This window comes from Erithacus rubecula (genome assembly GCF_903797595.1).
Source record: "Erithacus rubecula genome assembly, chromosome: 2".
NCBI lineage: Eukaryota > Metazoa > Chordata > Aves > Passeriformes > Muscicapidae > Erithacus > Erithacus rubecula.
In genome coordinates this window covers 34143289-34167841 of record NC_136685.1, presented here as the reverse complement: position 1 = coordinate 34167841, position 24553 = coordinate 34143289, and the positions used below count along the sequence as shown (strand labels likewise).

Below are 24553 nucleotides of genomic sequence, written 5' to 3'. Positions count from 1 at the left end.
ATTTTCCAAATGTCCCCAGCATTTCAGCAGGTTTTTCCCCTGATTTTAATATGCTGTTGTTTTTTTCCAGGCATGTTGCTGATTTCCAGCTGTCCCTTGCTTCTGTAATAGAAAACAGTTCTAGTGATTGCTTGGCACCAGACATGCAGCTTCAAGCTCAGCAGCTTGCTGAAAGGGTATGCCAAAGAATTCATCATATATTTATGTAATAATGAGCTTGCAGACTAGAGATGTAAGGGGCATAATCAGAAAAAAAAGTATTCTTGCTCCAAGCATCTGTTTGGGTCAAAGTAGTTTGATGACTGTGCTTACTGTAATTGTACACAGCATCTTCACAGGGAATTGGAGAAGCAGCTTTGGTTAAGGTTCTTAAGGTGAAATTGTTGTTTTCAAACAGTTTGAAGGTAAATAGTGCTGGTGAAGTGTGTGCCATGGTCTGTGCTGCTGCCCAGCATTTGAAGAAATTGAATGTGTGGTAGCTTGGAAAACCAAAGACTGTAAAACCCAGCTCTGGTAAGGCAGTGGATAAAGTTGGCCTGTGGGACAAGCAGCCCTAACTTTCAAATCCTTACCTGCTTGAAATTCAGTTTTCTTGGAACAGCAAATTTTTCAGGTGTGCTAGGTTGGGAAATGTCAGTAGCTGGTGTGTTAATACTGAAAAATGGACAAATAAAGCCAATTGTAATACTACTGAGGAGCTAAACTATTTTTCACATCATTCTGAGGTATTGAAGTTACCCATGTATTGAACTTGTTCTAGCAAGATAAATATTCTGACTCAAGCGGAAGAAGAACTGATGATGAACAGATATACACAACCAAAAAGTTCTGAGACAGCTGAAAAATGATCTAGAAACATGAAATAATTCAGGTTGGGAAGGACCTAGGAAGTTATCTATTCCCCTGTCCTCCCCAGTGCAGGTGTTTTGGATGAAGTTACTTTTGAAATCCAGTGAGGTGTTAAAAGCCTCCAAGGATTTCAGTCTCCCTCAATCTGTTTCAATGACTGCCCCATCACAGTGATGAGTCCTATTTTTTTCCTTGTGTGTCATTTTAAAAAACAGCTGCTATTCCCAGTTTTTAAAAAGCTGCAAGTTTCCTCTCTATTGTTTTTGGCTCAGTAAAAAATCCTGACATATTTATTGCTACAGCTTTACATCGAGGAACAATTTTAACAGTAAAGAAGAATAGACCATTAGTATAAGCCCCCAAACTAAATAGATCATGCCAGACAGACAAAGGAAAATAAAAATCCATAATCTCTAGGGAACATTTATTTTGTTGAATAAATGAGATGCATTTAGTTTAATTTGTTTAGATGGGTCGTATCATCCCCAAAGAAGGTAGGCTGTGTATAAACTAGTAAAGTATAACCATGTATCGAAAAATGCAAGTAGTTACCAGTTTTTGTCATGATAAATAGTTGGTGGAGTGCCCTAAGGTTCAACAGAATGCTCTTAGCCTCTTCTGAGGAAGTGAGCCAGAATATTTGAAATATAGGTCTTTAGTTTAGGCAAAAAGAGATGAAAGTTTTTCCAGTTGACTAAAATAGCCTAAATAGTAGGGCAGTAATACAAAAAAGGAAGCAATGTGCTCTGAAGTACTGAAAATTGTCTGTCAGAAAGGTCAGAAGGGTCTTGTTTCCATGGGCTTTTGATTTTATTCATCTGGCTGATTCTTGTTTTATTTTTGTACTGTCAGTTCTTTGTGGGGGGGATGTTGTGTTGGGTTTTTTAGTGCTTCTGTACTGCACAGTGGCATCCTAGCCCAGTCCTTGGGCTCAGGGACATCTGGTTAGTAAAGGAGCACAGGGCACTTGGAGAAGAGGTTGTTAAAGCTGTGGAAAGGGAAAATGAGCAGTCTTATTAAAGAGAGATAAAAGCTACAGACATGACAAATGACAGATTATGTAGAAAACATTTATCAAAACAAGAGTTGTGGAGAAAGTCCAGTGGGTATTTCTGTTTTCTCTCTGCCCCATTTGTAAAACAGTAAGGTGGAAGATTCAGTGTTAACACAATAAGTGTTTTGTTCACATAGCTTGTGATCTAGCATTGAAATTTGTTGTTAGCAGAGCTTGTGAAAATGAAAGAATTTCAAAACTAGCTACAATTTCTCCTGGTTAGGTCACTGTCTTAAGCTGGAGACCTAGCAAGGGGGTACAATTTCTTCATGGTGATAAGCTTCAGTAGGAATGCATAGCTTGCCTCTTTCACAGATACTGAGCAAGTGAGAAAGTGATTATGTCATATTTTTATATGCTTTCAATCCCTCTTCCTTTTTTTAGACAACTTCTTGACTATGAAAGACAGTTAGTTTAATAAGAAACTCTCAAACCTGACAGGTCGAGATCCAAAGATCTTGGCTTATGAAAAGACCCAAATTTGTGTTGACATTAGGTGTTGGTTGGCTAAATATACCTTATGGGTTCAAAATTTTCAAGACGTGCCTTATGGAAATTGTAAATGAAATTTTTAATAAATTTGCCTTTTGTGACACTGGGTACTGCAGAATGTTGTCACTAAACTTTTTTTTTTTTTTTTTGTTAAGTGCTGGCAGTTACTGTGTAAGTTGGCAAATGTATCTCAGCTTTTGTCTGTACAAAGAGTTCAACTACTCCTCCCAATCAAAAGAAAACAGACTGTGCACAAGAGAGTTTGAAATGGAACATATGTGTGGCATTTCAAGCTGAGATATACTCAGAGCTTGTAAAGCATGAGTGAGAAATAATAAAATTGTCCCTTTTCCAACGTCATTGATGAAATTATCTATTTATGATTGCTTCAAACAAATAACACCTAATGTCTACAATGGATTAAATTAATATTCATAGTGTATTGAATTACAGTTTTCCAGTTCACCTGTCTTCATTTAGAATTTTTGTTTTGTTTTATTCTCTTAGCTAAAATGTGATTCAGTAGTGAGTGAGATCAGCGCTGGTCCAGGAACAGTGAATTTTACAATAAACAGGGAATTATTAGCAAAGGTGAGTAATGTCTTTCAAGTGCTTTAAGATAAAAATAAATTTTCTCAATATAAAAGTACAGAATACCTGCTGTTGTCTTAGGATGGTATTTTCTATGTAAAACTGTCTTTTCACAAGTTTTCCCTGAGGATCCTTGTTGCTGAATTGTTATGGAGGCCTAGAATTTGAAATGAGGCTCAAGAAAGTTTCCTCTTGTGAGGAAACAATGCATCTACTGTTCACAACTCTTCTCTTTTCCTCTCTCTGCTTTAAAATGCAGGCTTTTTTGCATCTACTTTAAGTTTTTACAGTGTGCAACTCAAAAGTTTTGATCTTGTAAATACTCTTGGTTTTACCTGACATAGAAGTATATTTGCTAGAAGATCTTTCATTACACACTTTGCTGAAAACAAACAATCAAGGGGAGAAAAAGTCCCCAAGGGAAGATGTATTATTCAGTATCCTGACTGAAGTATACATATACCTTGTAACCAAGCCAGTGGCTATTAGAGAATAGGTCTATAAGTAAATTTTGTGTATGTATATTGACTTCTTAGGTATTATAATAAGAATAGAATTAAAGGCTTTTTTCAGATGCTGTTCCTTAAAAGAAAAAATCAATAGCTATTGCAGAAAAAGTGGGGTTTTTTGAGTGGAAAAAATAAGAAATTTCCACAGAATGAAGTGAGATTTCCACTTTACTTCACTTTGTTAAAGGTTTCTGTTATCTCAGGAAGCTTGTCCAGGTCATGCAGCTTCATAGATTAGGTCTGCAGTGCATTGGCCTGTGTGACCTGACACATTTCAGCTTTTGTAGGGACTGACTTGGTGCTATGAGCACATTACTGATCATACTCACACAAACTGTCCTGAGGGATATTTTAAGGCATTTTACACAGTACCCAGGCTTTCAAAGCAAATATATTTCAGTACAGATCATTCATACTGGCCTTAGAGATGTGCAGGTAGGAGAGAAAAAAAAGAGTTGTTTGGACACACATTAGGATTGAAGAGTTGGCTTTCTTTGGCACTGAAAGAGTAGAGGGTTTTCACAAAATTCAGCCTTAATTTTCACCAGAACTCTGCCTACAATTTCTCTTAACTGTTTTATTTGGTCAGATACAGCTTTCAAAAGTTAGTGGCATTTTTACCTGCATATAAGACCTTGTTTGCTTGGCAAAGCAGCCATCTAGTTACTAATGTGAATAAAGGATGTGGGATCAGTCTCCTTTGTGGCTGGTAAAGTTTTCCTGGTGATGTTTCTGTTGATTAAACTTTTTTGTGTGTGTGTGTTTTGTTTCTTTTTCTTTTTTTTTTTTTTTTTTTTTTTAATTGTGCTTCAGACTGTGCTGCAGCAGGTGTGGAAAGATGGCTCAGAGTATGGAGTAAAAAGTGAACTTTTCTCTACAGTTCCCAGACAAAAGGCAGTGATTGAGTTCAGGTTAGCACATCTGAGGGGTCCTTTGTGACAATTTCCTTGTCTGCTGATTGATATTTTCTGGTTGATATTCATTGCTGTAAAGTGTGATGCCTGTGATGTTAAGTCATATTAACCAGTATTATATTGAGCTGTATTTGAAGTCTGATATATTCACCAAGTAGAATATAAATTATATTCAGGGATTTGAGGCTTTAAAGGAGACTTTTAAATTTGGTATTTAAGGAGTTCATGCCTTACACAGGCCTCCATTAAGAATATTCTCATTTAACACATAATAGCATTCAGTTTTTAAGAAAGCTTTTTATTTTGTTATGAAGAAACAAAATCTGAATTTCCAGGCACAAATGCATTTCTTTTTGTACTTTAATGCATTCTTCCCTGACTTGTTAAAACAGGCAGGCATTTGTCTGGCTAAATTTTGTTAATTGCTGCCCCTAAAATATTTTTCCAGTGCAATTTTCTTGACTGTCACCTACTCATGAAATGAAAAGTGACTGGCTTAGATTTTTTTATGTATAAGTATTTTTGTTGAGTACAGGCTTCTGTAGTCATAGAAACTAAGAATTTGGCTTTAATTTGGAGGTTGAGGGTTGAGTTTTCATAGCTGAACTTTTTTTTTTTTTCAATCTGGACAAACAATTTTGTAGAGAGTTGGTTTTTTTTTTTGTTTTTCTTTGTGGAGGTGGGCATTGCTAGAAAGATGTAATTTTGGTTACTAATCCTTGTACACAAGATCTCTTGTGCTGGTTTATCTCTGAAAGACATGAGGAGAATGATCCACATGTCTAAAATGTGTAAAAAGTGAGGAGATACTTTTGGTTCTTTGTCACTAGTACAGCTGGGCTTTGGTTAGATCTTTGTATTGTTGTTGGGTTGGTTTGTGGGGTGATTTAACCATAACACTCTGTTAATTGATCCTGTAGTAAAAGCTGGTTGGATAGGAAAATTTGCTGTCTAGGAAAAAGCTAATCAGGGAATCTTATAGGAAAATTGAAAATGGAGCTTTTATTTCAGCTCTTCTGGATGCATGAGTTGAATTCTTTTAACTTGGTGATCTGGCAGTATTGTCCACTGAACAAATGTTATTTGTAAAAATCTGTTGCAGCTCCCCTAATATTGCCAAAAAGTTTCACATAGGACACCTGCGTTCCACCATAGTAGGTGAGTGTGCATTTCCCTGCCTCTGGGAGGGCTGCTTTGGCTGCCTGCTTCCCTTCACAGGGGAGCACTGCTAACATTTCATTCCTTGGGTGTGAGTGGTGTCAGGCTCAGCTTGCTAATTAAAACCTTTCTGCTCGTTATGCAGTAAAGAAAAGAACTGGTGTGATGCTGGCAGATTTATTAAGTCACACATAATATAGTTTTACTACTGTGAGTGTTTAATGAAGTAGCTTAAAATTGGTCTTCAAAGACACCCAAGGCAGTTTTCAATGAGGTGTTATGAGAGTCCTTTGAATTTTAAATTCTCAATTTGCACTGGACTGCAGAGCAGTTTGGATCGTTATGTCTTGGTGGCTGTCCTGCAAAAAGCTTGCTTGTATATGCTAATTACTTTATGCCAGTATTAATGAGGCAGCTGCTGTAATTTCTAATAGAGTAATTAATAAATTTCTTGTGCAGTGCTCCAGTGCTGTATGGAAAACTATATTTGTCCCTCATTTCCTGATCTCACAATAAAAGCTTGTAGCAGAAGATCCTACAAAATCTGTGCATCTAATAATGTATTAGTTCTTAAGTATACTTAATTCATCATGTGTAGTTATTAATTATGTAAAGTAATTGCTCTTCCATGGACTGATAGTTGAGTGGAATGATGTATTTTGGGGTTTTTTATGTTCCATTTCTGGTTCCTTTTTTACAGAAAAAAGCCACTTTCAGGAATAGTTCTGTAGATTAATGTTTGTCCCAGAGTAAGACAATTAATTAACTACAGAGAATGGAATTGAAAGTAATTACAAGCTATAATGTGTTGTCACAGCAATACAAGAAGAGAGAGCTTTCTGCATCCTTTACAACAGTATTGTAATTAAAAGGTACCCTTGAAGCACAGGAAGGTAGAGAAAGGGATGTGTCTGTTTCTCCTTTTTAATTCTAAGGTTATAACTGCTCAGGAAAGAGATGAAGGGTTTTTGTTTTAAGAGCAGCTGGAACTTATATGTATGTCCTTATATGATATGAGAGGTTTGGAGCATAGTCTGTTAAGTGCAGAGCTCAGAACTGCTCCAACAGTCCAGAGAGATTCAGGGCTTGATGTTCTCTTTTTAGCATCACAGTAAACAGCAGTTTGTGAATTTTGAGTGCTTGCCTAGCCTGCCATGAGGTTGCCTGACTGTGATGGAATTGTGTATAATGCCACATATTTGTGAGAAGATGACTTTAAAAGGTTTTTCATGATCTTACACTTTGCAATATGTGCACATGCATCCACCTGTGTATGTTTTTATCCCTGTTGTGTGAAGCACTTTGTGGCACTGTTCAGATGCACAGCCTTTCTTGTCCTGCTCTAAAAGGAACTTGCTTTTTACTATTATTGCTATTGCTGCTTTCAGTTGTCAGGTATTTTAACAAATCCTGTGGAGTATTCCATCTGATTGCTTTTCCTCTTCATTTTGAATACAGATGATACAAAACCAGAAAACTGTTCCATAGGGATGAGAGGCTACCTACAACTGAATAATAATGCCATTTTTGTTTCATTACCAGGGAATTTTATAGCAAATCTCAAAGTTGCACTGGGACATGAAGTAGTAAGAATAAATTACCTTGGTGACTGGGGCATGCAGTTTGGTATGTTTCAATATTTTCTTTGCTGTGTCCTTTTCTATAGTATAGTATAATCTAGTGAAATCTAATGTACTATAATCTAGGTTTCCAGCTTCAGTTTTTGTAGGTACATTGGATTCACTCTGTGCTCATAAGGAATGACCATATGAGGGTAATGTATAGTTCATTTCCTTAAAAAAAATCTGAATAAAACAATCCAGACTGATCCATCAGGAGTATGACCTATACTGATGTCAAGAAATAACAGGACCAAATTTATCTAACATTTCTTCCTCAGTAGCTCCTCTCTCAGACTAAACATGTAGTTTGGGAGTTATATGTTTTGGTTTGGATTTTGTTTCTTTGGTTGCTTGGTTTTGGTTTTTTGGGGTTTTTGTTGTGGTTTTGTTTTGGTTTTTTTTTTGGTTGGTTGGTTTTTTTGTTGTTGTTGTTCCTTTTCTCATTACTGATAGAGCATAATTAATTTCCACAACAACCACTTTTTGGCACATTGGGGCCCAGAGAGTTTATATGTTTAGAGATATCCCTATACTTTCCCCAATACATTCTGTTTCCCCTTAAAATGTAGCAGAAGAGAGGTGTGTAGATGGATCAGATCAGTGGGGACTGTAAAGTCTCTCAAGTGCAGCCTGAGTGTGCAGGGCTTGATATTTATTCCCACCCCAGAGATCATTTATGTCCCATTGTTGGATCTGCAGCTATCCCTCTGTTATGGCAGCTGACCCAGCCATAACATTCACAACTTTGACTTCTGCTGTTAATCTTGCATTTTAAATTGATCTATATTATCCTCTCCTTTTATAATTTCCCCCAAAAAGCTGGTTCTGGCATATTTTTAGGCATTTAACAAAAGGCAGTCATTCCTACTTCCTCATTCTTGAAAGCTGGTACACCTCTGAAGACTATAAAAATCCCCACTTCTTTTGCAGTAGGCTCTAGAAACTGTCCATTTATTGATGTTTAAATGGCACACACAAAGTGTAGTGTCTGTTAAGTGTTAATGTCTGTCACTTGTGGTTATTCCAGCCCTTATGCTGCCTCCTCCAGTTTCAGTGGGACCCCTCTTTGGGGACATCAAGGAATCAATTTTATGAGCAGAATCAGGTTAAAAATTTAAAGTCAATACCCTAATTTCACTCAGTTTTTATATTCAGATTCATAAGTGTAGAAACTAAAATACATTCAGTTCTCCCTGTTGTCCTTCTAGCCTAAATTCTTGGATTTTAGACAGTGCAGGATAACATTCTCAGGACTGTGAGAGCAGTAATAAAACATTCTTTCCTTTATTAAATTATTTCCCCTGCAGCTTGTCTTTCCTGATCAAACAGTATCTTATAGCAGAGCTTTGTTTTGCCTATGATTTGTTTCATAAGAATTGAATACAGAATGAGTTCACCAAAAATTGAGTAAATTTCATCCTTGCATATTTCATTCATGTTTGCCCCTTAGACATAATTTTTATCACTATGCTGTTGTATAATGAATGTGGCACTGACAGTTAAGCAAGTGAAATGCTATGTGGATAAAAGGCTTCTCAGCTGACCTCATTCAGTCTGCCTTTGAAGATGTTAAATAGCACTCTGAAGTCTGAATACCAGGAATTTTTATGTATTTTAATACAAAGATTCCTGAAGGTATAAAGATCACAGTACCTGTTATTAGCATGTGTGCCATTTGTGCAGCATCCAACTCTTAGAATCATGCTTTTGACCTAGTAGTTTTGACCAACTGTTTCTTTCAAAGAAGGCACTCCCCTCTTTGTTTGGACTGGCTCAGCTCAAATATATGGCAGGTATTATAACAAATAATAGTCATACTTCACAGAATTATAGCATAGCAATATTACTGTAATGGTCCTTTCTCAGAAGCAGTGCTGTCATTAATGATCTGTCAGCTGGTTTTACAACTGCTGTTGTCAGAGGCTTTAAAATGTAAGAATTGAAAACATATTTTCCTGAAACATAGCAGAGAGACCCTCAGCTTTTAGGCAGTTTGGGGCAGATTTTTTTTAAGGTATCAAAGTGTATGCAGTCACACTATCTGTCCATCTGTCTTCCTGGCACTTTGCTCCTAATAAATTTTGAACCTATTGGGCAACTTCAGCCAAATCTGACAAAGAAAAATATTTCCATGAGAATTAATTTGTTTTGGAATTATGGCAGTTGGCAGCTGACTAGGGGTAGAAATACAGTGTGTTGACCTCTTGGAGAGAAAGTTAACTTCTGTGTTTATCCTGCTGGCTGGCCAGTCTCTATCTCTAAGTCAGAATCACTTCCAACATGTGCTGCATGTTGCCATTAACTGGTGAGTGTAACAAGGTCTGGGGATAGTATGGGAAAGACAGAAAATGTGTAGAGGGATATGTTTGGGTTGAATAAGTGCTGACAGTTGTGCTGGAGATTGGAGTGTGAAGTCAGCATTGAATAGTGGAATCTTTAGGTACACTAATATCTAAGAGAGATCATTAGGAGACCCAACTCTGATTGCTCATAGAACAAGCTGTCCTTAACTAAACTCCCTTTCAAGATGATTAGACTAATTTTATTTCTAAAACCTGTTAGTTTTCTTTAAGTCTGCCATGCCTTCTTCTGTACTTCTGTACCCAGTGTTTCTAAGAGGGAAGTTCTTGAGACAGTGCTATTTCTTTAGTTGCAGAGAGTTTTCCAAGGGGATGCCAGCATACCTATTCCTATGTTAATCCTGGTCCTTGTCAGCTTAGAGGAATAAACTGGCCTTAAAGTCAGCCTCAGATAATCTTAGAGACTGGCAGGTTAATATTGCTGCATGCTGAAGGAGTTAATGAGGTCTTTTCATTTGGACAAAAAAAAATTGGGATTTGGACTTCTTTCCCTTTTAGATGGCTTTTGGAAAATCCTGAAGCCAAATTGGATGCTCATAAAGAAGCTGCATGTTCCAAGCAGGCAGCAAAGATTTCCCTTGAAAACGCTGCATGAGTGTATGAGGAATTCTGTGCTGTATCCCAGTTCTTATTGTCCTTAAAATGATAATACTAATAAGGGAAGGAGCAAAACAAGTACTTTAGAGCATGTTCTGTTGCTGGACAGTTTCCACTGTATGGCTTCTCATTTACATCTTGTTGCCATGTAAAAGATAATTTTCTATACAAGTCTAGAAACACAAATTCCTTCCATGAGGAATTGAGAAATCAACATAGTAATTCTTACTATTTTCTAGCTATTATATTTCTGGAGGGGGGGTGGTGTTTATGCAGTGGAGTAATAGGCTATGCTTTTGATTTTTCTTTTTGTTTTAAAATGTTGCAGTGTTAAGACAAGACTTACAAAAATAACCCATCAATATACTCTGGCCTGTTATTTAACTCTATATGTAATTGTTATTCAAGGCTTATTGGGTGTTGGTTTCCAATCCTTTGGCAACAAAGAGAAATTAAAATCCAGTCCTTTGCAACACCTTTTTGAGGTAAGTACAAAGAAGATCAGCTAGATTTGTCTTTCCAGGATTAAACATGTTATGTTTTTTGGCTTGCTCAGCTCAAATATTTGAGTTGGAGTTAGTATTTTTTTGTTGTTGATCTTTTGGTGCTGGTAAGTGATCTTTGTGTGGCAGCTGTGCTGGGTGTGATATAGATACAATACACATAAGGGATTTATGTTCTTACCTGCACAGACCCAGTAACCATGAGGAGAGGTGGGCAATATTCCTGGATGGCCAATATTCAAGCCCTCATCCTCTAAAAGAAAGATCTGACATGTTACAGGGGCTTTGTCAGTCAGGGTGGTTGTGTGGCACTCTCAGGTGTTTGCTTATCATGAAGCTGAGCTGTGCTTCACCCTCAGAGCTGCAAATGGGAGCTGTGCCTAATGCTGGTGCTCAGACACTGTGCCACAGCATAACTGTTCTGTACAAATCTGTCTTGTGCAAAGGAACAAACAGAGTTTGAACACTTGGGTACTCAGCAGCTGAATGCACATTAGTCAGATTGCTTATCTGGCAGGGTGGTAGCTCCTGAGCTTGCCAGCTTCTTTGGCACAGGTAAACTTTGTTCACTTGTTCCCTCATCCCCGAGTCCGGTGGATTTAAATTGATAGATTCTCAACTCCGAGGTGTTTGAGAGCTTTAAAGAGAAAACAAGAAGCAACCATATTTTTGGGGTTGTGCACCACTGTGTATTACTTAATTTTTATTTATAGTTTCAGCCCACTCTTAGAATTTAGATTTTTTTATACTTGAGTTTTGCACTAAAGCTTCAAAATACCAGCTCTTGCAGTAGCATGTAGGCTTTATGACCTTTAAAAAGATTGCCTTTAGGTGTAGAGAACAGTATTCAGTCAAGATGCAAAATATTCTAAAACAGTAGTTTTTTGAGACCAAATTAGTTTCTCCCAGTTTAAGTGTTTGTTCAGCTGTATGCCTGGCTGTATCAAAAACTGAGATGTGTTTCAAAGTGATGCTTTTTCTGCTGGTGTGTGAAATCAATCTTTCCTATGAATATAATCTTGTAAAATACTGAGTCTGTCAAGGATTTTGCTGCTTCAACTGCTGTCTCAATTTTAGGCAGTGCAGTTGCCATAAATGTCAATTTTGAGGTCCTCTGAAGACATGTTTGTGGTTTAAAAGTCCATGATAGGTTCCCTTCCATGCATAAATTAGTTCTTCCATATTTTGCTGCTGCAGTTTTTTCAAGGTTATGAAGAGGATGATGGTGATAGCAATAAGGAATTAGGACATTAGTCTTCTTTCAAAATAAGCTGCACATTTTCCTGTTGGGCTTGGGACTATTAATTCTTTAGATAGGTAATGTGTTGCCTTAACAAGTCTTTTAAAATTTTTGTGTTAAAAATGTCATCTTTAAATGTATTTGTATTGTTTTTGTAGAACTGTTTTTATTGGAGGAGACAGTTATATTACTTCAACATTTTCAGTGTCATATTTCAGGTGTATGTGCAGATTAACAAAGCAGCGGAAGATGAAAACATAAAAAAGCTGGCTAAGGATTTCTTTAGAAAACTGGAGGAACATGATGAGCAGACATTGTCAGTTTGGAAGCAATTCAGAGACCTCAGTATTGAGGAATACATCCGGATTTATAAGGTACAAATCATCCAAATGTCTCTTCTATGTTGTTAGTAAAATGGTCTCTATTTCTCTCATCAACTTAATTGGCAGTACACAGCACCTTTTTCTCTAGGAGACTGCCAAGCAGTGGACTCACCTGGGATCAGAGATTGCTCCAATGTTATCAATTCATTACCTTTCCCATAAACTTTGGAATGTTGTGGGGAAGCTCTTTCTCAGTATGACAGGCTAAGCCTCATTCTGCTTGGAAAAAGCACAGTAGTTGATTTCTCATCCAAGCAGGCTCTCACTTCAGTTGCTGACATGCTAGATACATTTTATTTAGTCATGTCCAGGTAACAGGCCTTTAGACTAACTCTTCCTTCTCAGAAGTCCTGAAGCTCAAAGTGTGGTGCTAAGCAGCAAGGCAAACCAGTGCTGGATAAATATTGCTCAGTTTTGCTTTATCTTTGATGTAATAAATTTTGTTAGAAGTAACTCTGTTTTCACATTTCTGATCTAGTGTTATAATGTTGCATATTAAATTGGGTGTAAGGAATTATAGCAGCAGGAGTTCCCTGCAGGTGGCGGTGAGCTAATACACAGCCATGTTGCACACTGTGATCTCGTGAGTGGAACCAGTGTCCTCTGCTCCATGGGACATGTTTGTGCCCATGACCAAAAAATTAATCTTGAAAAATTGGGAAACAGTTTATGATCCAGATAATCTGGCTGTGCTTTAACTTCTTCCCTGAAACATGTCACTGGAGCCATACCCTTAAATTAAGATCTCCTAAGTGAGACACTGGATAATTCTTGTGGAAAGGTGGCCTCTGAAGGTAATGAGGTACTGGGCTGTGTATGCCATCTTGAAGGTCACCCATCATTGATCACATGATGACTGGTACAGCTACATCTTTCTCTCCCAATTTCATTTAAACTAAAAAGTATTGAACTGATGAACTGACCAGGTCTGACAGTTAAGGTCATCTTGTCTCTTCTGAATGTACCCTCAGCCTTCATGGTAATGACTTCTGTATGCTCAGCAATGTTTGTGAGCAGCTTTTATTCTTAAAATTCCTTTTAGCATCCTTTTGAAATAGAGTTGGTTTCATGTCCAGGTAGCTCCTCTGCAGCCTGGTCCCAGTGGTCTCACCTCCAGCACAACTAGTAAGAGACTTGCATCAGAATTTGTGTATGAATTGCTCTAACCAGTTTATGCCAAATTTCTCATGAATGTTACATCCAATCTCTCCTCAGGGAGAGCTTCAATCTAATGCAGAAATTGATTAAATCAAAATCCAAGCATCCTTTCCTTTTAACAATGAAGTGGCATTTCCTGGAATAACATTAATCTTTGCACTATATCTGATCTGTGACCTATCATCTGACTTAATTTGAGGAAAAATGGTTAGCCTTGATCTTAACAATATTACCCTTCTTTGATATTCCTGTAACTTTTCAGCGTCTGGGAGTGCACTTTGATGAATATTCTGGAGAATCATTTTACCAAGAGAAGGCCCAAGAAGTTCTGAAGATGCTGGAAGATAAAGGACTCCTTCAGAAAACAATGTATGAACTTATTCAATCTGTTGGTGTAGTTTATGTATCACCTCAGTTGCACTTCAAACAAGATAAGAGGAATGAGGTTTGTGCATAATTGTGCAGGGGAAGAGTTTTCTTTATATGGTTTTCATGTTCTATTAGAACAGCTACCATCAGGATTTGTGCAGTCACAGCTAAAATTTACATTTTCCTTTTCTATAACTAGCACAGAAGCCTGGCCTTGACAAATGAGGTACAATGAGTGTTCGACTCCCAATGGTGTTTTAGGTTGTTGATTAGTTTGGTAGCTGTGTGTGGCATTTAATGAGCAGAATTAGATGAGATCCTTGCCTTGATTAAAGAGGTGCCTGGCTGAACTGGGATGGAAGCTGTAATCATGGAATGCACCAGAATGTGGGCAGGCTGCACCCTGGCATCAGCAGTGGTGACAACAAACTTATACAAACAGTTTTCAAAAAGACTTAAAGGAGACTGTTATTTAAAGAGAAAGAATGACACTGTCTAGAGGGAGGGGAGGTTGTGATAAGAGACCTTGGTTTTTGGCTCTGACCTCAGTCTTACCTGTGTAATAGCTTGCAGTGACATCAGTATTTTCCCTCAACTTACAGCAAAGGGACAGGAGTTGTGGATCTGTCAGAGAAGAAAGATCTCTCAGCAGTTTCCACCGTCATGCGCAGTGATGGGACATCTCTTTATATAACAAGGCAAGTAAGCCCATCTGTGTTCATTGCCAGTCATTCTGCCAGGGAGCTTTTGAACATGAGCACATTTATAACTGAGGCATGGATTTTGAAGCTTTTTATTTCTAGGTAGTTGTCAGTGAAACTAGCAACATAACTATGCTGGGATGAAGATGGCTTTTAAATACTTTTCTGCCCCCCCAAGTAATGTTAATAAATCTCCTCTTTGCATAAATCATAAGATTTTCCCCAGCTACAAACTTTGAAAATGAAGCTGGGATCTCTGGATCGAATAAATAGTTGCCAAATAAAGGTTTTAGAAAGACCTTTGCTTAAAATGTTTATTGATGGTGTGATACAGGAAAAAATTGCTTGTTCAGCCATGTCTTCATTGACTCAGTGGACCACCAGTGCTGTAACATCAATTTTATTGCTGTTTTCCAGCCATCTCATCAGCATCCTAAAATTCCTCTTGGGTATTTAAATATGGAAGCCTTAACAGTTTCTTTGTGCCAGGAATGTAAATAAATCTAGTGTCTAGCCCTCAGGGTAAACTCTGTACAGCTTTTCAGGGCAAGGGTATTAGAGATGCTACAGTCAGTCCTGCACATTAGGGAGCTGCTGAATCCTTGTGCCAAAAAGAGACAAAGGTGCCACAGCTCCGTGCCCACAGGTCAGCCAGGAGTAAGCATGAGCACCTGATCTCAGGGCCAAAACCACTCAGCACAGCTGGCATTTTGTTCCCCTCTGGGTGATTAGGAAGAGTATCTACTCCTGTGAAGAAACACACACACGTGTATGTGTGTGTATAATTACATATGTGTGTGTGATAGATATTGTGACATAGATATTTGTATTATGTATGTGATATGTGTATTATTAAATAGTTTCATTAATATACAGATGTATTGTGTGTGCACTGTGTACCCCTCCAGTAGCTGGAGGTCCCTGTGGTCTCTCCAGCTGTTGGCCTGGACCCTCTGATGCCAACAGTACAGGCTCTGGGTGCCTCACCTCTGCAGGCACATCTGGAGACTTCCTGGGATACTTTGCCTACTTGCTTGGGTATTCAGCTTGATATTTGCTGTCAGTCATACAAGGATGTGTGTGCTCTCACTCACCTGTTGGCTGAGACACCTTGTGATCCATGGTCAGACTCCAGCTGTTCATTTCACCAGTGCCCCTCAGTCTCTGACACCACCTTTGCATGGCCTGCATGAGCTGAAGTCCCCAGCTCCAGCTACTGACACTCCAAATACCTGTGCACACAGAGGGGAGAGCCCCCTCAGCCTGGGAGAGTTTGAAATGGAGTTTAATGGGAAGACAGGACAGATTGTGCTGCTGAGGTACAGGACAGAACTAGGTAAACATATAACCAGCAATTGACTTAGGAGCCACCTATCCCTGTCATCATCTTCTCTTACCTTTGGTTCTTCCTCTAAGCATCCCATAACAAGTCTTGTGCAATTGCAAATGCTTTTTTCAGATTGGAATACAAGGCTGATGGTTCTCCTGTGACAGTCCTGTGTGTGTAGATGAGCTTTGTACCATTTAAGCTAAGGCTGAACTCTGGGTTAGTTTTCCAGGAAAGGCTTGTTTTTCTCAGATCCCAGCAGACAGACACTGGAATTACTCTGCACCAAAGAGTTTTCTTCAGTATTACTGTTTCTTCAGTAATTTTCTTAGGTAGTGGTTTAAAAAAACATTTCAGGCATGTCATCAGCAAAGTATACATGTCCTTTCTCATGTGTAAGGCATACATGGATCCTTCTAATCAGGAAGTCCTCTCCCCTCTGTAAACAGCAGGTTATTTTTATAAGAGGCAAGCAGTGAGGTATGTTTGAGTGAAAGTCCAAATAGTTTCTCATTATCTCTTTCAGAGATCTTGCAGCTGCTATAGACAGAATGAATAAGCACAGCTGGGATACCATGATTTATGTGGTAAGTAATTCTAGATTCAGCACACACTTTTGTGCTGACTCTCCAGTAACCCAGAGGCCTCTGGCTCACAATATGACTTTGACACACAGTATTTTTGGCAGTAAAATGGATGCCCTTGCTGCCCAGCAGCTGTGCCTCTGTGTGGCAGTGTTTATTGGTTCTGTTTCAGTGCCTGACCCCCAGAATGGTTGAAAAATACCTTTAAACTGAAAGAGAGTAGGTTTAGATTAGATGTTAGGAAAAAAATTGCCACTGTTAGGGTGCTGAGGCACAGGTGACCCAGAGAAGCTGTGAATGCCTCATCCCTGGAAGTGTTCAAGACCAGCTTGGATGGTGCTCTGAGCAACCTGGTACAGTGGAAGATGTCCTTGCCCACAATGGGAGGGCTGGAACAAGATGATCTAAGGTCCCTTCCAACTCAAACCTTTCTATAATTTTATAAAAATTAGCTCTGGAGTGACTTTCTGCTATAAAAATTCATTGCAATTAATTTGAAAGGAACTCCTACTTGATTTGACGTTTTATTTTCTGTATAAATGTTGTTGTTAATAATTAAACCAGGAAAAGCTGTTAGTATTATAAAGGGTTTTAAAACATTAATTTAGAAATTAATGGTCTAAAATGAATCTAAGTCTACTATGAAGTCCTGCTATCATATCTGAAATGTACATTTTTACAGCTTAGAAATGCTTTAGTCTCATTATGTAGAAATTGCACATAAAGCACTATTTAATCAATCTAAATGAAGCAGTTGTAGACAGGGAATCTTTATATTTAATGGTTTCATAATTTTGTTTTTTTCACAATTCTGGCAGCATCAGTAATGGATATGAATAGTAGGACTGTCTCCTTGCTTGTCTGAAACTTTTTTGATCTCATTTTAGCAAGGAGATTTCATGTGATGCTTTTAAATCTTCTTTTTCTCAGATTTAGGAAAAAAAAATGTTGTGAAAACCATGTTCTTTTATATGAAGTCCAGAATTAGTAAAGTGTAGAAAAAAAAAAATCTGTGTGTGGACGTATTTGGTAATGTCCTTGTGCCTTCTCTGTACAGCTTTTTCAAAAGTCAATATAATGTGACACATAAGATGCAGGGAGACAGCTCAGTAAGCAAAACATTAAATACACAGTTTAAAGTGCAACTTCTAGTTGAACCACATTCCTCCTTTTAGCTTCAGTGTTCAGGAAGTTTCCTGTAGCTTGCCATTCTCACATGTTGTTGTAGAACAGGGACTTTTTGGTTATTCTGGGGGGAAATTGTTTGATTTTGGTGGGAGCTTTTCTGCCCTTGCTGGCTGGAACAGTGAGTTCATTGGCATCAGAGGGCAGTGTGCCTGTGAAAGTGCAATCATTAGATGTCAAGGATGTTTCCTGTCTAGTTCACATGGGTGGGCAGTTATTTGTGTTTGATATACCAGGAGGTAGCAGGGACCAAGGGAGAAGGAACAGTTAGGGAAAACAAATAGTTGGGTGTCCACTTTGCACAAATCAGGATATCAGCTGAACTTCCACCTAATGGAATGAGCAAGCAGAGGAGCAAGAGTCATGAGCAGACTGCTGCTGTAGCTGAACTCAGTCAGTGTTTAATTCCTTGCCTGGGCCTCCCTGGTCTGCTGCAAGTCCAAAGAGATGCACAGCCCAGCCAGATTGTGATGTGATTGTGTCCATCATAGCCAATGTCCCATTCAAGTGGGAAATGACAGATTAGCCTGCCCTGTCCTCTCAGCCTTGCTTAGGTTGTATGGTTTTCAGAGGACATGGTTAGTATTTTTATAATTTCTGACTTTCTGCAGGCTGAGAAGCGGGGTCATGAAATAAAAGCATGAAACAAACTCTTAGGAGATGTTTGTGAGACACAGCCTGGTGAGGGAACTGCCAGCCTTGCTCAGCTTTGCTCCTGCTTTGTGGCACTGCTTTCTAGTGAATTAGGACTTTACTCAGAGGCAGGAGGACTTAGTGGGATTAAATTAGAATGCTAATGATTTTAGTCTTTAATAATTAAATACAAATATATTTCAGAATCCTAATCTTGTTACAAGAAAATTATTTAGAGACTCAACAGTCTCATTTCATAAGATCATCTTATTTTCATCAGATCAACTTCTTTAAAAGAACATTAAATTGGTTTACCACTTGTAATGCTGTAAATCAGTGCATTCACCAAATTAGGTTTAAAAAAATCCTACTTATTTCATAAAAAGGCAGTGGTATGAGCAAAATATTCAAAACCTTTTCAAATGTGTGGCATCTTATTAAAGAGGTGCTAACATTCCATTGAGTCTTGCACTCAAGAAGATGAAAATGCTTTTATATATGAAGAGTTAAATACAATCCCTGCTGTCAGACTACAGACTTTTATGTTAATGCCAGCCACTTAATGAGGGAGGTCTGGCTCTGTGCAGAGATGCACCTCATCTGCAAGGTGCATGAAAAAGGACTTGGGAGGCTTTGCTTGACGCACCAGCCACTGCTGACCATTTATCAGCTGTCCTTTTATCAGCCTTGCTGTGAGTCAGCACAGAGAGGTGATTCCCTGGAGCAGAGCAGGTTATGAGGAGCTAGGAGAGAGGAGGCAGGTGGTAGAGTTGAGAAGGAGCTCAGGATAAACATTTCACTCCTTGTCCCAGAACACCAAACAAATGAGGAAATAGTGATTATTTGGTTATCTCTGCACTGTTTTGTAAGAAGGGATAAAAAGGAGGCAGTCAAAACAGCTAGGTAGGAAAATGAACCTCATAGCAACAGCTATAGCTAGAAACACCTATGAGGATTGTTAGACATAACATACAGTCAGAGATAACTTCAATTCGAGGAGAGTGTAACTGAAAGTGGAAGATACATCATTGTTATGAAACTGTGATCATTTATACATTTAAAAAAAAAATGTACTTGCCTTATGATGTAAAGCTACAAATCACTGTGGAGACAATAGAAACTAGCCAGTTCTGGAGGCAGACAGCCAAAGAGGTGTTCTGTTTCTAAGCCAAAGAACCCTTGGAGGCTGGTGATATAACCCAGGGGTATAACAAAAGCAGCAAGGTTCAGAAGTGAAAATGGAGATGTTTTGTTTGATGGGCAGCTCTCAGATCATGAGAAACTGAAGAGTATTAAAGTTTCCTTTCACTTCATGTCTTTACCTTCATGACATGACAATAATCATTTCTGAAAAGATGGATTTCTTTTTCTAACACAACTCAAAATCCCATTGCCAAAGATTCCAGCTGTTACAATTTTCAAGTCTTGCTTGTCTTCATAGGTCTTAATTTTGCTTGCAATCACTTCCTGGCACTGTGGTATTGTGTGTTTGTGTGTTAAAAGCTACCCTTATCAGACTTGTAGTGTTTTCTGATATGCATCAATTCTATTCCTTAGACAGATAAAAGCCAAAGTAATCACTTTCAACATTTGTTCCAAATACTGAAGCTCATGGGTTATGACTGGGCAGAAAGGTATGTACTTAAAAATGGTTATTATATACTGGTTTTGGGGTTAATTTATTTTTTCTCAGTAGTGTATATAATATGTACATTGGAAGCCCAGAGGAGTGCTCTTTTGGGGAGACTCTCCTGACAGTTTCCATCCACCACCATGCTATGGCACACATCATGTAGGCATTTTGGATGAAACTAAGCTACAAGATGTGTTGCTGGTGTGCAAGTAATGAACTCCAGAGTACAGGCAGACATTTGATCTGTAGGACCCTGTTAGCAGTAGTCCAACAGAAACAAACCCTCAGAATTATGTGCAATGTGGGCCTCAGGTCCTTATCAGCAACCTTTTCATTCTATGTGTTCATTCCTGCTGGCCTGATTTATTTGTGAGTGGAGTTATTGCTGTGTGTTTAGGATGTGAAAAACAGCCCTGTCTCTCATTTAACAGGTTTTTCATAACTGCCTGATGTGAAAAAGGGAAACAATTTTAAAGAGATTTTGTGGCATAGCTTCTGGGATATTGTGTGGTCACATATTAAATTATTACCTCTTGAAGTATTTTATTTTAGCAGAGATCAGAATCTGAGTTTGAATCATGCTTCAGGCTTGAAGTATCTATTGCAGGGAAGTGTATCCCTACTGTTATTTCATTGTAATTACTAATCTTGTTAGTAATCTGAGCAAGGGTCAGTCATGGATCTCAAGACTAAATCATATTCCTCTCTGCCAGACTGTATGTCTTTTGTGGTTAAATATAGGGGTTTAGCCTTCAGGAATACCAACCTGCCTCCTTTCACAGTGTTCTAAAATTGCCTTAGATTCTGGATCAAGAATAATGCTTGGGTTTATTACGAGCAGAAACAATGAGTGCTTTATTATTAGCAATGATTAATTATACTTTTAGTTTAATGTGGCCACAATAGAATTATTATGACTCCTTTTCTAATTATATTAAGAGATCTCTGTTGCCACAGTAATTTGATCTGTCTACATCTTGCCTCTCCTCAATTTATTGCAAATTATTGTGTTGAGGCCTCTGTACTAAAGCTAGTAGCAAGAGATTCCTGAGAGCACACAAATGACCAGGCTATCATAGCTCTGATCATTATTTTCTCATTATATAATAATATGGAGCTTGAAATGAGAGTTACTGATTATATCACCAGGCTTCCCATGTTGGAGTGTTATTTATTCAGCTGTTATCACTGTTTCCTGATAGAGAATGCAGCTTTGAAAAAACACTGCAAATGTTTCTCTCTACTGAAATATAATTTTGGTCCTGCTGCTTCTCAACACAGGTGCCAGCATGTGTCATTTGGTCTAGTTCAAGGCATGAAGACTCGGCGAGGAGAAGTAATTTTTCTGGAAGATGTTTTAAATGAAGTTCGCTCAAGGATGTTACAAAACATGTCTTCCACAAAAAGTTAGCTATTTCAGGTCTTATTAGTTTCTTTTGATGTTCCATGTTGATCACCTTGTGTCACCTTTTCCACCCTTCACTTCTCCCTGTATTGCACTAATCACACTAATATGCCCTTTTTCTCTTTTTGTACTTCCCTAAATAATATAAACAACATTACAATATTTCTTTGCAACTCTGTGAACTCCCCTAAATTCAGATCTGCAAATTCTAACATTCAGTAAAATTATTTCATCATGCACTGGGAAGGAAGTACCTGCCTTTCAGGGACAGCTATTGTTTTTTCTCAGGGACAAACTATTCATTAGTAGGTTTGGGGCTGGAGTTCAGGGATCAGTCAGATTTCATCCAAAGGATTTATAGCTCAGAGTTTTCTCTGGCACGAGCGACCCTCGCTTGCCTGCCACTGCTGCTTTGTCACCCTGCCAGCCTCGTGGCTGTTCCCAAGTGCCAGGGAGGTCACTGCTCTGCCCCAGATTGTGCTGAAGGAGGAGTTTGCCTGCACCTCACTCAGGCTGTGGCTCCAGGATCGTTTCCTCCTGATGCAGTACAGATCCAAGCAGTTCCCAGTGAAATGCTGCCCCCTCTTGTGCTCTCTAGAGTTAGGTGCTGGATTGAGTCAGTGATCCAATCAGCTTTAAAGGTATGCATCTTCCTTGCTCTTCCTCCTCAGCTTTTTTTAAACAGATTATTTTCCTTGTGAAATGGACAAGGAGGTGGCAGTGCTTTTGGGCTGGATGATCTTTAAATGTCTCTTCCAACCCAAAGGGTTCTGCGATTCTCCCAGTTCAGATTCAGATATTTCCAGTGGATGGTATGAAATGTGCATGAATTTACATCCAAATGGTCCATTAGCCATTGGAAGAACTTTTTCTTTTTTTGTGTCTTGTATCACTTGGAGCTTTTTATCAGTTGTTAAAAAAAATCTGTGTTTCCCTGATCTTGGAGATTTGGCTGTCAGCATTTTGAAAAGGAATTCAGTGTAGCTTGCATAGCCTGTCATAATGAGCCCTTCTCACCTCAAAATCTTTGCTACACATACAAGGGAAAGTGGGAGAAAGCCCATATGAAACAGCTGTTTTCAGCTTTTCATAGAGATTTATATCCTGGACTCCTTGGTGCATGCATCCTGACAATTTCCATGTTGCTAGTTTTATAGTTATGGAAGAAATTCTCTTTTATTGGCATGTCCAAGTATGAGCAAGAGAGTCATTATGGTACTGCAAACTTAACAGTGTTTTTCTGTCTCTCTTCAGCAACCAAAGAGATCCAAGATCCTGTGGAGACAGCAGAGAAGGTTGGTCTTGCAGCAGTCATCATTCAGGTGAGTCTGAGCTGCCTCATGAGGTGTCTACATTGTCTGTGGGAAGTTACAAGTTGAGATGAAGAGCCATGTCTGGGTGACATCAATGTACTGTTCCAGGATTTCCGGGGCCTTCTGTCATCTGATTACCAGTTTAGCTGGGATCGAGCTCTCCAAAGTCGGGGAGACACAGGTGTGTTCCTGCAGTACACCCATGCCAGACTCCACAGGTAAGAGCAGCATTTCTGCACAGCACAGTCTGACATGAATTTCAACCTTATTAACTTACTGCTTTGCTAAGTACTAGTGCTAACTCCTTAAATATGGCACATGTTCGCTTTTTCAGCAGAAGTGTGAGTTTAAGATAGAAATCATTGAGACTTCCCAGAAGAGCAAGCCAATTAAAATTAATTTTCTGCCAGGTTTCCGTGAACTGAACTAACTGTTCATGTAGTTTCTCAGTTCTATGATCAGCTTCTCTGTGGTTGGTGTCACTGATGAGGAATGGTTGCCTAGAACTAAGGAAACTGATGTAAAAGCCAAAATGCCCATACTTGTAAAACACACCATGTCACAGAGCTTGGATGTTTTGGCTACCACAGTAACTAATGGATTATTTTTAGCATTGTTATTTCCCAGTGTTTATAGCCAAGATTGAAAAGGGATCCCTTCTTGTTCACTCAGGTCCTGACATCTTTAATTATTTTTTTAAAGACTTTTAGAAGAGTCCAGTTTAAATGGTTTTATCAGTTATACTGAACTGCCAAAGCAGACCTCAATATGTGTTTATATGTAAGATTCCTTCCTGGGTAAGGCCAAAGGTGCAAAGCAGCCTGATGTTGTGAGGCAATGGTAGCAGGACATGGTGTTCAGGGAGAACATGCAAGCCTGATCCCTTTCTCTGGTCTGTTCCTCTTGTACTCCCTTGTCATATAGCCATTGGTTCTAGGGTACCATTAGTAGGGAATTGACTTCCTCCCTAGTCCTTTTAGCTTCTGGACCTGTTGTCCATGCATATCTCTAATCCCACTGACAGTTGAATAGCCAGCACAAATTTTTTGGGTTTTTTTAATCTTAAATTGAAGTCAGCTAGTCTGTCTCAGTATTCCATTCAGCTTAAGCAGAGCCTACCCTTTTTCTTAAAAGCAAGATTACCTGGGGGTTTTTTGTTCAACATTGCTAAGAGGTAGTTTTCATCCAACATTTGTTTTCCATTCTTACATTCTAGTTTAGAACAGATGCATGGGAATGCAGAGCTAACTGATGTAAATGTGGCGTGCTTACAAGAGCCAGATGCCATCTCTCTTCTTCAGCATCTTCTCAGGTTTGTCTAGTTTTCTTTCCAAATTTATTCCATTTCCCTTAAAATAAATATATGGATATGCCACTGACCTATTGAGAGGGCACAGACTACATGATCAGAAGAAAAAATGGCTTGAGTCAATTACTTTTATGCCACATGGATTGCAACATTTTATATACTTGTGGCTTAAGAAGCTATATGATGGAAAAAGCAGTATTTGGGACATACTCTGTGTAGCTGAGCCTCCTAATTATTTCCTGTCCTCACAAAAATATGCTAAGCTCTGTATAAATATTGGTCCCTCATGTTCTGTTGTTGTCATGTGAGAAAAGAGAGAGGTGGTGAGGTAGATGGAGTATGTGCATGCACGTTTGGGAGCTCAGCATCCTTCAGAGTTACTGAAAGTGCACAACTGGTACCTGTGAATAGCAGTAGTGTTCTTCATTAATTCAGTCTTAAAGTTGAGCAATTTCTGTTTTCATTATTTCATAGATGTGAGTTGTCCATGTTGTGCAGCCTGTGATGGAGTCAGAAGTGACCAAGGCTTTGAGAATTCCTATATACTGTATTGCACACTGTGCAGTGCCAGCAGCTTAACTCTTTTGACCATACTAAGACCTTCCTGAGGCCATCTGTTTAAATTAGGGTTTCCAAAAGTCATGCCAGTGCACCAGGTGGCTCC

The 24553-nt window shown here is 38.7% G+C and overlaps 1 protein-coding gene across 2 annotated transcripts in view; it reads left to right on the top strand.

Moving 5' to 3' along the window:
• RARS2 (arginyl-tRNA synthetase 2, mitochondrial) overlaps window positions 1-24553 on the top strand; it is a 29713-nt gene that overhangs the window by 1383 nt on the left and 3777 nt on the right. Inside the window, exons 3-17 of one of the 2 annotated variants that reach the window (XM_079327038.1) lie at window positions 71-176; window positions 2903-2986; window positions 4309-4406; window positions 5512-5567; window positions 7110-7193; window positions 10555-10631; window positions 12108-12263; window positions 13693-13799; window positions 14402-14497; window positions 16354-16414; window positions 19787-19863; window positions 21144-21268; window positions 22522-22589; window positions 22689-22798; window positions 23797-23892. In XM_079327038.1, coding sequence (XP_079183164.1) covers window positions 71-176; window positions 2903-2986; window positions 4309-4406; window positions 5512-5567; window positions 7110-7193; window positions 10555-10631; window positions 12108-12263; window positions 13693-13799; window positions 14402-14497; window positions 16354-16414; window positions 19787-19863; window positions 21144-21268; window positions 22522-22589; window positions 22689-22798; window positions 23797-23892 — 1401 coding nt within the window. The remainder of the gene's footprint in view (window positions 1-70; window positions 177-2902; window positions 2987-4308; window positions 4407-5511; window positions 5568-7109; window positions 7194-10554; window positions 10632-12107; window positions 12264-13692; window positions 13800-14401; window positions 14498-16353; window positions 16415-19786; window positions 19864-21143; window positions 21269-22521; window positions 22590-22688; window positions 22799-23796; window positions 23893-24553) is intronic. The other variant, XM_079327039.1, reaches the window with a different exon arrangement.